The 17,081-nt window shown below is 36.8% G+C and overlaps 1 protein-coding gene across 5 annotated transcripts in view; it reads right to left on the bottom strand.

Moving 5' to 3' along the window:
* The window catches only part of ARMC8 (armadillo repeat containing 8), a 107,507-nt gene that overhangs the window by 36,390 nt on the left and 54,036 nt on the right, over nucleotides 1-17,081 (bottom strand). For 4 of the 5 annotated variants that reach the window (XM_007464352.1, XM_007464353.1, XM_007464355.1 and 1 more), the window contains 2 exons: nucleotides 16,066-16,266; nucleotides 12,893-12,988 (listed from right to left, as the gene is read on the bottom strand). In XM_007464352.1, coding sequence (XP_007464414.1) covers nucleotides 12,893-12,988; nucleotides 16,066-16,266 — 297 coding nt within the window. The remainder of the gene's footprint in view (nucleotides 1-12,892; nucleotides 12,989-16,065; nucleotides 16,267-17,081) is intronic. The other variant, XM_007464354.1, reaches the window with a different exon arrangement.

The following is a 17,081-nucleotide window of genomic DNA, read 5'->3' as shown; positions in this document are numbered from 1 at the left end:
AAAGGTTTGCAATCAAATCCACAGAAAAAAGTTTCAGGTCAGCTGGGAAGGAATTGGCAGTGGCCGCTGCCATAGCCCTCTGACCCACATGAAGGTCTAACAGAGCACTAGATAGCTTCTCAGATCTGGGGTTGGAAAGCCAAGCACAACAAAACACATTTTCAACGACCCCAGTACCGTGCTGTAAAGCCTTGATAATAATGGACAGCCAAGTCCTAGCCCCCACAAAGATCTTTAGGTCTTTCCAGGATATAACAGCAATGCCACGTGGGGCCTGAAGTTGTTGTGCCTCATGATTCTTGTTGGAGATTCCTCAGCCATAGCTCAGCAAATATACCCTGCGGCATAGTTTGTTGAATCTGCTTTAAAAGAGAGAGACAGAGAGAGAGAGAGAGATACACAGACACTGTGCCTGGCCGGGAGGAATATCAGTAGTGGCCTGAATCCTCAGAAGGAGGAGCCATCTCTCTATCTCTGCTCTTTTAGAGGACTGGTTTGTACATTTAACTATAGAATTAAATCCCATAAAATACGCTGTACCCTAAACTGACCACACTTTAGGTCAATGGACTAGGTGCTGTGTACCTCTCTGCTGGTGTCTTCATAACTACATGCTTTTGCTAAGCTTTCTGTCTCTGACATTGCAGCTCTTGTAGGAGTAGATGAAGATCTACTGGAACAGCATCTGAGGCCCCTGTCTTGGGACAGGAGATCCCTACAGCCTTGAGGAGAGAAGGGTAGTCAGCTTAGAGGGTCATGGGGAAAATGCAGAACCCAGATAATCCTAAGGCAGAGGTTCATGGCACACATGGGAATGTTAACAAGATAAAGGTGGCCTTAGCTTAAAAGGGAATTCCCTAGCCCTCCATGAGCACTAGTGGATCCATAATTAAGTTGTGGCCAAGTCATATACCGTCTCTTCCTCAGAAAACTGAAGAACTGAAGGATTACAGAGTTAAAATAAACAAACAGAAAGACAAGACACGGCTATTCTTCCAGCAAGACCCAGGGCGAAGCATTTTCCAGGTACTACGAACTTCAGAGTGGACTTTGAACTGTGATGAAACCAGATCAAGCAGAAGATGTAGAAAGTGAAACGAGGCAGATTCTTAGTAGGGTCACCAAACTTCTCAGACAATTCAAAGCAGGTGGGCTCGGAGTCAAGGGAGTTGGATTTTCTTAATGTCAATTACTTATGCTAATGTGCACAATGGCCAGGCAAACACAATTTAATTCCAAAGGGGCTTTTGTGAAAGGTTCCTAGAAAGAGTTCCAACAGAGGATAACAAGACAGAACTCTCCAGAAAGAGTGAAGACTTGGAATGAAACTTTGTAAGTCAGGAGAGGCAGCCATCTAAGATCTAAGATGATAAGGTACCAAATCCAGAAAGTCTAGTTAAAGCAGCAAGGACTAAGCAGCCAAGCAGAGTGTAGCACAAGGAGGTCAGGAAGAAAGAGTAGGTGTGGCAAGGAAAAAGGATCTACAAGAGCCCTGAACCTGTTAGGTGTAGATGGCAATGCTTCAATTTCATAAGTGTCAATTAGATGGGTCTCAGGGCACACACTTGAGTCTTTCCTACTTGGGGCCACTTACTTAAGGTCCAGCCCCTCATCTAACTTATCTTTTTTAAAGATGAGCCCTATGAACACAAGATCGGATGACAGCGCAGTCAACTTTGGCTTTGGAAATGAGGTAGAGGCTGGGAGGAAGGAGAAGGGTTAAGAGATAACAAAGTAAACACTACAGTGAGATAAAAACATACAGCCAGCTGATCTGGTAGACTAAGTAGCATTGGTAAGGGACTGGGGAGGGATCTATTCCTAAAAATGGAAAACCAACTCTCCTAGGTTTTAGGATGTGACCATTCTGATTTTGCCACAGAATACTTAAGGATATGCTGCCATGCATATCATGGAAATACTTGAGCACTTAATATTTATAATTCCTGAGTACATCCTCATGCCATGTCCCCTTTATTAAAACAAAGCAAAAGAAAAAAACAAAAACCCCCAAGAGCACATGGCCTTTCATGAATCAAGCAAGGGCAGCTGCAGTGCTTGCTCCTAAACAAGTTCAACTGGGAAACCATTCCTCTTTCTGCATTCTTCTGCATGGCGTTAATGGCAGCAGATACAACTCTCTGAAAGAACTAAATCCATTTGCGGCTGTTAATTTTTAGTTGAATAATGTTAAAATCTACAGAGGTCTTAGAAATAAACTCATCCACCTTCTTTAGTTGACAATGAGGTCTTTGAAATTCAGAAATAATAAGTCACTGGTCCAGGTTCTCTAAGCAAATCTGAGGCAGAGCTGGGGCTCCACCTGGTTTTCTTACTTCCAGTGTGAGGTCCTTTCTACTCACTGCACTTAAGGATCAGATTTTTGCTTAGCCTTAGTAACTAAGTTGAGGCCTGAATTTGAAAATGAGGAAAGAAGAGAACTTAAAAAGTCAGCAGTGCTGTGCGAACTACATATTATATACTGACATCCTAGGCCAAAAAAGATTAGCATATACTATAAAAGGCAAGAGAGGTCATCATTAATAAACTGGACTGACAAGGGAAAAAGAAAAGGTATAACTCACAGGACTTACAAGAGAGAAAAATGACAAATCAACCATTCAGCTTGGGTTGGTGTATAAATGCCAAAGGTCAGAGAGGATGCAAGTCAATGAAGAAAAGTTAAGAAAACACTGTGAAGAAACCACCAGAGTGAGTTCCACTGACTTTTAAATTCAATTCCGTTATAATCTGATCTCCATTCTAAAATCAGAATCTAGCTTCAGCAGATACCAACTAAATAGAACTAATATTCTACTGTTCTCAGGCCACAAGCCCCACCTGCTCTGGATGAGAACTGCAGGTTTTCCCAACCACAGCCTATCCTATGTCATATCTTTGCCACTGCTCCAATTTAAGATTTTCTGACATTTTCCTCTAGTAAATATTTAAAAAATAAAGGGTAGGGCTTCCCTGGTGGCGCAGTGGTTGAGGATCTGCCTGCCGATGCAGGGGCCAAGGGTTCGTGCCCCGGTCCGGGAAGATCCCACGTGCCACGGAGCGGCTGGGCCCGTGAGCCATGGCCTGCGTGCCCGGAGCCTGTGCTCCGCAATGGGATCTTTTTTTTTTCTTCTAAAAGATCACAGCTTTTCTTAGGACAGATTACTGATCAAAACATTATATTCTGGAGTCTCAGTAAACATTTTACAAAGCATTTCTTCCCCTCTCTCAGTCTTCTACTGCTCTTTACATCCACATTCATACCAGACTTCTCTAACTCCACAATCCTGGGAGACAGGGGGTTGTGAGAAATACTGGGTTAGCCCAAAACTTCGTTTGGGTTTTTCTGTAACATCTTAGCCAGAGAAATTGAAAAACAAAACATCACAAGAGTTGATCTGCAGGGCCTCCTTTTGGTCCTTTCCCTTGAAGGCACTGAACTAAATTAACATCTAAGCTCTCCTGCAGGTCTCAGCCTGGGAGCAGTTATCACTTCACTTTAGAAGTGGAGGACAAAGAGGAGGGGGTTCTTAGGGTGGGCCTGTTTTTAAGCTTCTATATTTCATTCTTGCTTTTAAGCCTCTTTAAGTGGTATTTTGTAATTTCTACCTCAGGACCTTTTTACCTTCTTAATAGCTGGGAAACTTCGTTTATGTTAAATGCTTAGAAGAAAAACTCAAAGTTCTAAACTTTTCTACACTTTAGGGAAAAGTGAGAGAACTCTCTTGGCCCAACCTGTCCTTCTCCTAAAACCAAAAATACAAACACAGTGTGTGAGAAATACTTATAATGTCTAAAAATAAATCAACACTTCCTCTATCAAAAAAATATTTCTCTACACATAATAGTTCAATTTTTAAAGTTCAACCATTAGCTTTATGGCAGAATAGAACCTAAACAGCTGCTGATTTACACTTTTATTTTAGCACATAAATAAAACCATTATAAGTGACTATTCAAACAACAGAACTAGAAACTTCCCTTCCATCTCTTACTGTTTGCCAGGGATGTGAATGACGCACTGCCCTAAGAACTGTGCAACACAGTGGCCCCGTTCAGCCCCTACTCTACACAAAGCTGTGCACGCCACAGCTTTGTGTAAGACCTGTAGTCTTAATTATCCTACAGGTTGGCTGGCTGAATTCTAATGTCCAGACATACACAATTTACTCAATAAATACAAGCACAGTATCTACCAAGTACTGCTTTTATGGAGCTTACATTCCAGTTATGAGCATTACAGCTTGATAAGAGATAACTACTAAAAGATTTCAAAATGCTACCTCAAGTTTAAATCTACTCCATAAGGAAGCTGTCTACAAAATAAAATTCTGAAATGACATCATTAACTCTGGATGCTTCCTTTCCAGAACATTAATTTACAGTGTAATCGTGTCAAGATTGTGGCCTTAGAAAAACATTTCCAATTATGCAGAAGTGAAACACATACGGAGATCTTTCATTCCTTAATACCTTGGAAGGAAAAGGTGAGAATGCTTTTAAGTAAACTTCTTTAAATGGACTTCAATTACAGCCTTATTTTAATCATATTTGGGTGGATCACGGCAAAACTGGCTTTCAATGCAGATGAGACTTTTTACATACACCCAAGGCCCTGGAATTACTACACAGCAATTTAGTGTCTCATTCCTCAGCTGCTTTAAATTGTAAGCTCCCACAAGTACACACTAGCCTTCTGCTTCATTCCTGGGCACAAAGGAGGAGGTGTATCATAAATGCCAGATGAATAAATGGACATGATTAAAGCATCTCATTATCCACTTTGTACCAAAAACTGCGTGAGAGAAAAGACACATTTTCTGAATCTGATATTTTGCAACTACTTAATACAAACTATTAAGTTTTCTGAATTCATAGCACTACTTCAGACTATCACACATTCTCCAGTGACACTTCTTGCCATTTCATATCATAATTTGGCTCTAGTAATGGCATTTAATTCTACATGAGTAAAGTAATGAAGAGGTTAACAGCATAGGCTTTGGAGTCAGAGAGACTGGGACACGATGCAGGGGCTATCACTTATTAGCTGTGTGGTCTTGGTCAAATCACTTGTTTCCTGATCTGCAATAGCTATCTTACAAGGTTGTGTAAGGTTTAAGGGAGATAATGTGCTAACGCTGATTATCAGCACAGTGCCCAGCACACAGTAAGTGCTCAATAAATGGTAGTTCTGTTAAATTTCGTTTCCCAAACAGATTATCTCTTGATATAAATACCTAAATTGCATGCCCCCATACCACCTAACACAAGGCTTTGTATACAGCAAAGGCTGAATGGATATTTGCTTAATAAGGGAACTGGATCTTAATTTTTCTCATTGGCATGGTGAAAAATCTTATTCTGGCAACTCTGCTAATCAATACACAGAATCTAAGGTTTCCTACCATAACCAAAAGTCATAGTTATTACCCAATTTGTCTGGGTTCTGTCACATGCCAAAATCATTCAAACAAGGGAATCAGCATATAGGAAAGAACCCAGTGACAGTGTTATACTGTCAACACTTGATAATGCCTCTCTTTCAGGAAGTCAGACAACTGATCTCCGTGCCCCACCCCGATCCTGGGCTTTGGTAGGGTCCCATTTCTTTCTATAGTTCAGTGCGAAGAGGCAAATGGGAAACGCAGGTTTTCATCAAACTGGTTTATGGTCGTTTCTGTTTAAGCTATGCAGTTTTCGCACAGGGTGGGCAAAGTTTTTCTGCAAAGGGCCAGATGGTAAATATTTTAGGCTTTGTGGGCCTTGTGATTGTGCAGCCAACATCTCAACCTGCCACTGTAGTGCAAAACAGACACAGGCAACACATAAACAAATCAACGTGGCTATATTCCAATAAAACTTGATAGACATTTTGTCAATTATATCTCAATTAAGTTGAAAAAAGATAAAGAGAAAAACTTTATGGACACAAATTTGAATTTAATTTACTTTTCATATGTCAGGAAATATTCTTCTTTCGGTTTTCTTCCTCCAACCATTTAAAAATGCAAAAACCATTTTTAGCTCACACGCTACAGGATAATTACATAGGTAATAAGTACCTACAGGGTATAGTTTGCTGACTCCTGTGCTAGCATTTTAATCACAGGAAAGAGTGTAGCACTGGTTCTGGTTCTTCATCACAAACTCAATCTTCTCAAGGTCTACTACTCCACAAATTTTATTATCCCAAACATTTCATTCATTTCCAGATAGAAAATTCTTGAAAATCCAACTAAGTCACTAATTTTCGTTCTACAGATCTAATATAGACCATATTTTAGCCCATTTCTTGGTTTATAATCACCTGTCTTAGACTGTAAATAACTAATGAAACAATCAATGTACACTTCCTATTTAAAAAAAAAACAAGAAGTATATAATTCAATGATTTATGCAACTACAATACCACAAATAACAGTAAAACACTCAATGTTATGTCTCCACTTAATGCAACTCTGAAATGTAAGTTCATTACTTGATTTTATAAATACCTCTATTCTGTATATAGCATTATCACTCCCAGGTTTGCTTCTTTCAGTATGCTGAAGGCCAAGGGTCTCAATACTGTGGGCAAGTGGCAAAACCTGGTCCTGTCATGGTGAACTCTTTAAAAATACTTACCATCATGAATCAGTGTTGCAGAGTTCATTTAAAATTCTTTGGTAGATTAGCTTTCAGATGATAACTAACAATTTAACCACAGATTAAGTCAAGGAATTCTGAATTCTGAATGAATTTGTTGTTATTCAGTAGCAGAACCAAGTCCTGAAGGGTGCTACTTCTGTGGTACCGTCGAAAACCTTCAAAATGTTCAAGGCATTTGTTTCAACATGTAGACTAAAAATTTTCTGCATCTGCCCGATTTCACGGCAGAGACCAATACAGAATTTTGACAGTGTACCTTTTAAATGATCATTTAGAATTACTGAACTTCACAAAATGTTTTAAAATATAAATTCATGGTACAATTATACTGTTACACAGAAGACCAGCTAGTAATAAAATCAAGCAATAACAAATGATTAAAATGTTCAAAGTGAAGTGCTTATCAAGTTTTTGAGATAGAAGAAAGATATTAAGAAAAACTGACCTAAATTTACAAATATATTTTAAAATCGTGTAACTTCTAAAACATAGGAGATTTACATTTGTTCAAAATTTGAACACATGTATTTGAGATATGGTTTCATATGAATGATGACCCTTTGGAGAAATGACATCTATGGCAACCACAGACAGTAATAAGTAATACTTAAATAAACAACGTTAGATAGAATTTGGCCTCCTTACTTTTCTCAAGACATCTACTACTTATGATACTAACGAATTATTGATTTATATTGTATATTCTATTTAATTCCAAGAAAAGCAATATTACATTTGGTGCTTCAGAGGGTAGGCTATAGCAACAAGGAGTTTTGAAAACAAGTATTTTAAATATATTTAAAAATATAATTATAAGAGTAAGAAGACATCTTGTCATTTTAATAAGAGATAAACTAAAAAAAAGAGCTGATGCTTCTGAAGTATAAATATTCTTTTCACTGGAAGGAATAACTAGTAGTCTTGGAAATTTATAGCATAAAATCACTGTTTTCACTGTAAACCTTCTTTATTTATGCCCCAACACTGTTCAACTTTTCTCCCAATACTTAAAAATATATATTTATTTTTAATCTTCCAATGAAGTTATTTAAGATAGTCTAATCAATGCTTCGATTTACTGAGCACCTACAGGCACCACGCTAAACATTTTAAATACATTAGAGCTCATCCTCACAATGTCCCTGTAGATATAACTTCCTTTGCTAGGAAAAAGAGAGTAGAAAAATTCTCATTCTTCTTTGTTTTCCTTTTCTTTTCTTATTTTTTTCTCCCTGTACTTCTCAAAAAAATTGTCCAGGAAAAAAAATTGTTCAGTTTAAAAAGAAAAAAAACATCTCACGCTTTGCTACCTTCTTCACATACATCATGTACACACCACTGTGACTGTTCCACAGGCACCCCCCTGCCCTCGCCAGGGAGTAAAACCTTAAGATTTTACGTTATCAATTCTTGAAGATATAAAAAGCATTTAGAAAACATTAAAATATTAAATTATTAATTTCCAAATTGATTCAAGGACTGCTCCGTTGATATCACCATATCCATTTTAATTGGTTCCAAATAATTCTTTGAGCCCCTAGCAAATTCTTACTGGCCATTCCTTACTTTCCTCAGACGTACTGAGGTTTTATTATAAATGCTGAGTTGTAAGGCTGTGTCTTTATTCCTCTATCTCATCTTACTGTTTTCCCCCTCCCTCCACCCATCTGACATTGTTTATACAATGTAGGCAGTTCAATCAATCTATGTAGAATTGAATTAAATTACTGACCTTCACTAATTACGATTTTCATAAAAATCTGACATTCATTGAGAATATTTTATACAGGTGTATATCACTTTATAGGATAGGTTGATCCCTGACAGTCAGTCTAATTTCTATAAACCAAATCATACTTTTATCCCTAGGGGAAAAAAACTGGTCCAGATTCACACTTGTGAATGTTATAAATTTTTAAAAATCATACATTTAAAAAGGAAAAAAAACTAAGAAATAATGGTAAGAATTATTTCAAAATTAAACAAGTACCATACCATAAAACATGTTCTCTTTGACCTACATCAAAGAAGTAGAAGACACGCCCTTGGTATTGTCTGCCTCTTGAAAATGGGAATTTCCTACATTTTCTCTATGCTAGTATAGTGAAACCCCTCGCCTATGTGATCAGATGTAGGTTTCCTCTATTTTAAATCTCCTCTCTTCACACACCCGTAAAATTGCTAGCAAAGTTATGAAAGTTCTTAATGCAGAGAGGCCCATATATAACACAATTAATGGTGCTTAACAATGCAATTTTGCAATAGAGTTCAAATATTCATTTGCCCATTCATTTCTTCCATTCATCCATTCATTCTTCAAATACTGGTAAGTGCCAACTACGCACCCCATAGTATTGTAGATGCTGGGAATACAGTGAGGAACAAAATATAAAAAATCCCTGCCCTCATGGAGCTTACATTCTAGTTCCTCAAAAGGGATCTCCAGCTAAAATGTAAGTACTCAAAATCCAAGAGGAAAGCTTTCTGAAAAGCTCCATTAGTCAAATATCTCAAAGGAGCAAAGGCTACAATAAGTACTACATTTACATTTGTAACATGTTTTATTTTTATCAAAAATAAAAATAACGTCCTGTTAAGTTTATTAATTTCCTTGAGTTTTAATTTATATTTAAAATTTCTAATTTTCCTCAATTTACACTTCCTAGCTATTTCTGATAAATTCTACAAGCTCCTTGAAGAAAGTAAAAGAGAGACCATCCTTTTAAATTTCCAACCTAATTGGTACCAATCAAGTGATGGTCTTCAAAAAAGCAATTCTTTATTATAAAACAATGGGCCTCACAATGATAGGACTGCTGTAATTTGCCACTGCTGCCTCTGCATGACTTAGCCAACTGACTGGGGTTTTGATTGAGATGCAAGTACTTAAAATAATTTGTTAGTTGTCTTAACTTCTTTGTTACTGCCCCATTAACTGAACTTATGTTTCTTAGTCAGCATTACTAGGTGGTAAAGACTACTATTAGAAACTGCAGACTTTCCCCGTGGCAGAGATTACAGCTAATTTTTACCTGGCATTGCTGTCAGTGCAGTTACTGCTAATGTGCTCTGGACCCTTCTTTCACCAAGCTCTTAACTCCTGCTCTGCCCTTGCTTTCCCTAACCAAAATCCTTGAATTATTCTAAGTTTAATATGGCCAGGCCACATCTGTTGTCAAGGTGAGTGGTCCTTCATCTTTTCTTGGGCTTCTTCTCCCTTTTCATGTCACAGCCAATGGTAATGTTTTCCACTTTCACCGCAGGACTCTTTCCACCCTTTCACTGACAGGACACCACAGGAAATCAGGAAATTTGTAGATATGCCACAGAGTGATAAAGGATGCCAAGCTAGGAATTAGGATACCAACTTTGCTCTGCACAGAAAGATACAGAAAGATCTAGGTGTACTAAGGGAAAAATCACTCTGTGTATGATTTCTGCATTTTCATTTCTATATTCATCTCTCTGTATCCACTCAACAATATTTCTTGAGTGCTTATTAGGTTCCAGGGACTGTTTGTTATACAGTTGGCTTCTTTTAATGAGAACACACTAACATTGCTTCAAAGCAGGAGTGGTAAATCTCTGATCTACAGGTCATATTCAGTCTTCAGCTTAATTTTGTGTGGCCCAGAGAGAAGCTATTAAGAAATGAAATCACAGCAGGCCTTTTGCAGTCTTTACAAGCAATAAGATAGAGCCATAATTCCATGAAGAGAGGAGGCTTGTATCTTTCTCCTTTACTGCTGTGTATACCTCTCACTGTCTCTATCTCTTTGCTTTAGTTTTCTATTCATTCTGCCTCATTCCCTTAACTGGTCATAATAGGGCAATGGGATATATGTTACTTCCTATATTTACTGAATTACATTACCATTTTCAATTTAAAGGGCAGACCAACTGAACATTTCATACTTTTATCCTGGAATAAATAAGCCTTTTTGTTTGGCTGGGGGGTGGGGTGAGGGATGGGGTGGAAATAGGTCTATAGTCTTTGAAATTTCTTTCAGAGATTGTCCACTCATCAACTCAGTAAACTGAAATTCCATCTTGGCAAGTATAAAAATTGCATTAAATAATAAAACAATAATAAACATTGTACTTCAAGAATCTACACCAAAAAAAGAAATACAATCAAAGTTAAGGCAGAAGTGTAAAAGGTAAATAAATATTTCATGGAGAAAGTAAATAAAAATCTATCCAAATAATTATTTCAACAAAAATAGAATAGAAATAAACGCATTCAAAGGAAGAGTTAACATTTATCATTTTTATACACTGAAAATAAAAATTCTCCACTCCTAAGAACCGTTTTCACGCAGATTTTATCACAAAATTACTTTATATTTTCCAATTTACAATTTCTCTCTTCAGTCGTTGCTATGAACTATAAATTATTCACTTGATTTCCCAGAAATTAAATGTTCCTAAAAACTCTATATAATCCCCATTACATAGGCATACTATAGTATCTTTTCTTCAGCACACACAAAAAACTATAATAATTATAACTTATTCTTTATTTGTTATCTTTCTACAGAAATTATCAGGATTAGCCTTACCAAGAAATTATACACATTATAAATACAAGTTTTAATAGACTACTGATCATCAGACTGTTACGTTATATTTCTAGAACACGATATCACAAATTAAAGTCATTAATTCCAAAACAATAGTTTATTAACAAAAAAGTACAAAGAAGTACAAATGGACATCCTATTTTCCCCCATTCTGGTCCATCTATCTATCTCCCTTTCAGTCCATGGCATGGCCTTCTTCAACTAAAAGACTGGGTAAAATACCTCTCCTCTTTCCATTGGGCCCTAATAAATACATAATGATTTGTTTGGGGATGGTTTAAGTTATACAGTCCATGTCAATTTTTAAAAAATGTTTTATCTATATGAATTGCCATAAAAGCCTCTCCCCTTGCAATACACCATGTTACCTAAACTGAATGAAACATATGAACAACAACATTCATAAATCATGATTAGACATAGGGAAAATCATATCACTAGTATGTTTGCCTTGAAGTAACATTTTACAAATGAAAGCTTAGAGGTGTCAAAAAGGATTTTCATAGATATTTACTAGAACACTTCAAGTCAAAAACATCTTGTTAACTGAACTAAATTGAGGTACATGGAAAACATTCAGCTTAGTTGTGTTTTCTGCACTGATTTTAAAGCAAAGCTACTTATATATCTAATCTTACTGATCTTACTGCTATTAATTTCAATTTTCTCCAAGAATGGTACAATTTATTTCAATAAACCTACAGTTAATTCCATACTTCTCTTTCTACAAGCCCAAAGTACTTCTCCAAATCATGTTAAAGTCCCAGTACTCTGTGATTTCTCTCACAGGGCTCCTTAAAATACCAATGCAAGATGGGGAGATTTAGTAAACTGCCACATTCAGTAAATAATGCACAATTTGCTCTCTCTGCTATGGCTCATCAAGACAGAACATATGAATTAATTTACTGATGTTCCTAAAAGCCTTGTTTATAATTTATTAGATTATACGGGGGTTTTTTTGAGTAGTAAGCTCCAGGCTTTTGGTTTGCGGAGGGAGCCAGATCAGAGCTTACCACAATACTTTACTCCTTGCTTAGAACTATTCTCATAAAGAACATGAGCTCAGTGTTGGACTAGGCTGTAATAACATAAGGTGCTATAGCAGTGACACATTTTTTGGGAGCTGGAAAATTCAGATGACCACTCACTAAACATAAAATCATTATTCCACAAAGATTTTATTCACATCGAACTTGCACAGTAGCAAAAAAAAATCAAAACATAACTAAGCCACATATCAAAGAACAATATACAATAGAGATTTGAATTTCTCAATGGCATTGGAAAGTATTTCCATAAATAACATTTACAATTCTAGTGTTAGGTCTTTCAAGGTGTCTGAAGCTTCACAGTGCTAGAATTGATTTTTATCAGAACACATGCAAAAATGTGCAACACAATAATCCATATTAATGACACAAAAAAGCACGCCAGTTATTTGTCATTCCAGCACGGCCATGCCACTCTATGTTCTAAAAACAAACAAACAACCCCCCAAATCCGGGTCCCATTCATTCTTCAATTATGCCTTTAGTCACTCTGTTTTATTATATTCAAACAGTCACTGTTAGTGCTCTTCACCACGACTTTCAGGTTGACGTCACTCCCTGCCTGCTGGCTGTCAGGACTGGGGGACGCCCCTCTCCCAGACTCACCTTCTTCCGGATGTCTTCATCGTTTGCTCCGAGAGAGGCATAGAGCTTGAATGCCGCCTGGCGAAGTTCGTGAGCATGCTTTAAGTCATGATCAAGCTATGGGAGGGAAAAAAAGATACGTTCCAACCCAGTCCACAAATTAAAATTTCAATAACTAATAAAGTAGAGTTGAAGAAAAAATATGTTTTAACAACTATTAACGTATCAGTGCTGGTTATTTTGGGTTTCTGCTCACAAATGACTGAGACCTTGCTGTGTCTGTGTCAACATGACCTGGAATTCTTGCAGTCTGCTTCTGTCTAAAATGTGACACTGGTATATGAAAAACCTTTGTGAACCTTTGAGTCTTAAAAATTCAGTGTTTCTAGATGGTAGCTTTAGTGGCACTGGTGCTTCCTCGCACCAGCTCTTTTTTTTTTTTTTGGCTGTGCCACGCGGCACACGAGATCTTAGCTTCCCAACCAGGGATCGACCCCGTGTCCCCTGCAGTGGAAGCGCAGAGTCCCTGGACCATCAGGGAATTTCCCACCAGCTCTTTGAAGTGCTCTCAAAAAACATGGCACAAGAACTTCCCTGGTGGTCCAGTGGCTAAGATTCCACACTCCCAATGCTGGGGGCCTCAGGGCACTAGATCCCACAGGCTGCAACTAATTAATTAATTAATTATTTAATTAAATTAAAACAAAAAACAAACCAAAAAAAATGGCACACTCAGGCCTTTCTAACCTCGGAATACAGCTGATAACTTGAGTGCTGCTGCAACAGTATCTTTAGAAGGTTTTCCCAAACATTAATAGTGCTAACCAAATTTCAGCATTTAAAAAGCTTTTCTAAAAGTGTTTCTAATAGTGCTAACCAAGTTTCAGCATTTAAAAAGTTTTCTAAAACCTTTGTAAAAATGCTTAATAAACGAGAGACCATGGTAACCATTACTACCTGTCTATTACAGCTATCTGAGAATTATGTTCAGGGGGCTTTTTTGGGGATAAATTTATTAAAATTACTTACTGGTATGAAACAATTAATGCTATCTTTTCATATGCATAACTGGCTTTCTCAGTTATCAATTCTTCCATATACCTGATTTATCACCAAACTACCATAAAAATAAAAGAGAAGCGTGTTCTCAGGACACTTTCAGTGACTAAATATGAACCAGTAAATATATAAGGCATATCAGTAAATAATTTTATAACTAAGAGATATAACTTATCCAAATGATTACAACTTTTCCCAAATGAGTTGCCTTGGAAAGGTTCACCCTTATGCAAAGATGTAGGTGTTGTTCATAATATTCTGAAACCCTCTTTTGAAAATTCCTAAAGAACTGAATGGCACACTAGTAAGAAAACCCTGACAATAATAACATATTTTCATTGACTAAGAGAGTTTTAAGTTAACTGTCACTGGTGTGTGAAGAGGGGGAAATCCAACTGGGTAACAATGTTTAGAGTAACAACAACAACAAAAACTCCACAGTAAAAAACTAAAACTCTGTTGGGGTGGTTCTGAAGGCAATTATTAAGAGTAGCTCCCCAAATATTTTGATCAAAGCAGGTACTGATGGTTTATGGGAGGAACCTCCTAATATATGAAACTCATTTTGATGTGTAAGTTCTAAAATATCTATTCTAATGTCTTAACTACTTTCCAGTCATAACATTTATTAGAATACTGACTTGGACTAAAATAGCATGAAAATCACACATTTATTACCATGTAAAAAAGTCTCTCTATGGGTCTAGTACCTATACTTGTATGTCAGAAACCACTGGATAATCCATTATCAAAAATAAAGATGACAAAACAAACTAATATTCAAGTTTAGGAGATTTTAAAAAAGTTATTATTATTCCAGTTTTACTGTGATGGAAATAAAATGGAAAAACCCTAAGAAAAGGGATAATCTTCTATATACTAGTTAAATGTTTTGCACATGTGTAAGCTAGATGTTCTTGTAACTATGTTTCCTCACTCTCATGTCCATCAAAGTGTTCTATTTGCCTTGCTGCGATGGTCAGCTAAGGGTGTTCACGAGGCTGTAGTTAGGACTTGCTCATATGTCTTTGTACTTTGAGTTACTGTGTCAGTGAGCAAGTAGCCAGAGGGAAAACAGACAAGGCAGCTGCTTTAATATAACCTATCACTTCTACTAGAAAAACAATACTACTGAAGGAAGAGCAGGCACATAACTTTAATACATAAAGGGCAGTGTACGTTAATACAAATATCAATGGAAGTTATTTTAGGCCCTTTCTGAGGCAGAGAAAAGTTATACCCTTAATAGTTTGTTTCATTTCCAGTGTTAAATGCCAAATGAACAGTTGCCTACCGGATGAAGTTTTTTGGAACTCAGGGGCATGGGAGAGGTCAAGAGAATAGTTTAAAAAAAATTTACCATTGGGACCAGTGGCATCAAAAATACAGTCACATTTGTGAAACAGTACTGGTTATTATTTAGGAGGCAATGCTCTCTATACCATGACCTCCTTAAATAAACCTTCTCTAACAGAATATTTATCTCTCATGCTTAGAGAAGTGGATATGACAAACACGTTGAGAAAAACAAAGCCAAAAAGAATATCTACCTATTCTGAGGAACTTATAGTTTGAGAAAAAGTTAGCACAATTTGGTCCTTGATGGTCTCAAACTAGAGGTTAGATGGTGCTTTAGCTGTCACTAGCAGGCCCAAAGCACAGTATGAAACTGCAGAAAAGAAAGAAGAGATGGCAAAAATTAGAAGAAAAGGTAGCAAAAGAAAAAGACAGTGGCGGAGAGTAAAATAAAGCCACTCAGTCACCTGGAACAAAAGATTACCCTTGTCCTAAAGAATGAGAATATAGTGACAAAGCTGATTCTGGGACTTTCAATAGCATTAGATGATGTTGATATAATGTCAATAACCAGCTTAGAGACCCCACTATTTTGGGGTTAGCTGGGAATTTGGGATGCAATTTTCTGATTATCTCCTTACTAAAAAAACTTCTGACAATAAACATGAAACAAACTGGATTCAAAACTCATAAAGTGACACCATCTACGTTACTAAAAGATTTATTTAAAAGGGCTCTCTCTGAACTATTAAATATCAATTGGTTCAAAAGTGGTGAACAGTAAGAAAATCTTTTTAAAAATCCCTCTCTTGAGCGCTGAAAAGGAAAAGAGAACATACCCTTTTAATATCAGTGATGGCACTCACAGAGCTGGGATACTTGAAATAATCAGCAAGCATGGCAATGAGGTGATCAGTAATGCTAGCAATTCTCTGTAGCTCCACATCTGGTTCAATCAGATAGGCGAGTGTCTCAGCTCCTTCAACTCTCTCCTCTAGTAACCTCTCCTTACTGCACATTCGAACCAAACAAGGCAATGTCTGGAAGGTAGTGATATTAATTATTTGCTTTTTGGTAAACGCAAAAGCATGATGGAGATCATATAGTAACTATATCAACCCAACAGTTTTTACTGCGAGTCATGTTTGTGATCAAATGTTTCAATAAAGACTTTCAGAGAATAAAAGTTTTTTTGGAATGTAAAAACACACAAAATTCAGTGCATATTAATCATTTACAGTGGCACACTAAACTCCCATATATTCAAAGCACATTAATATAAAGTCTAATTAGGCTTTTGTGATTGATAAGACTGAAGCTTTATTGTACAACCTTACAAAAGACATTTAAGAATCCCTAATAAATCACTTCTGATGCTCCTGCCCTGTCTATGTATTTATTTACCAAAAATACATCCAGCAGTTTAATTAGGAACGATTTTGCCTTAGAAAAAGTATGCTATCTTTTCCTTAATGAGCGTGATATAACTGGGATGACTTTCGATTTTTGTTTAGAGTTTAATACTTACAGTTGCAAAAACAAAATACAGCTTTAAAAACTCAGTGATCTTCCCATTAGTCAGATTCTACCAGTTCTCCTGTAATCCAAGTGAAATGCATTGAAATGCATCAATCACAGTTCCTGAGTTCTCCGGGAGAACTCCCTGGAATGACTGTGATATCTACTAGTTCAATTTTACTTCTGAGGTCCTTCAAAAACCTTGGCACTGGTCTTGGTAATTTCTCTACATTAGGTTCTCAATAAAAATATCCCATGTTTATATTTCTAAGGCTGATGAATCAACTTTAAAGGATAATGTGAAAACAGAAACTGAAACATCAGAATTACAGGAAGA

The sequence above is a fragment of the Lipotes vexillifer genome, unplaced genomic scaffold (genome assembly GCF_000442215.2).
Source record: "Lipotes vexillifer unplaced genomic scaffold, Lipotes_vexillifer_v1.1 scaffold957, whole genome shotgun sequence".
NCBI classification, from domain to species: Eukaryota; Metazoa; Chordata; class Mammalia; order Artiodactyla; family Lipotidae; genus Lipotes; species Lipotes vexillifer.
This window is presented reverse-complemented; position numbering and strand designations above follow the sequence as displayed.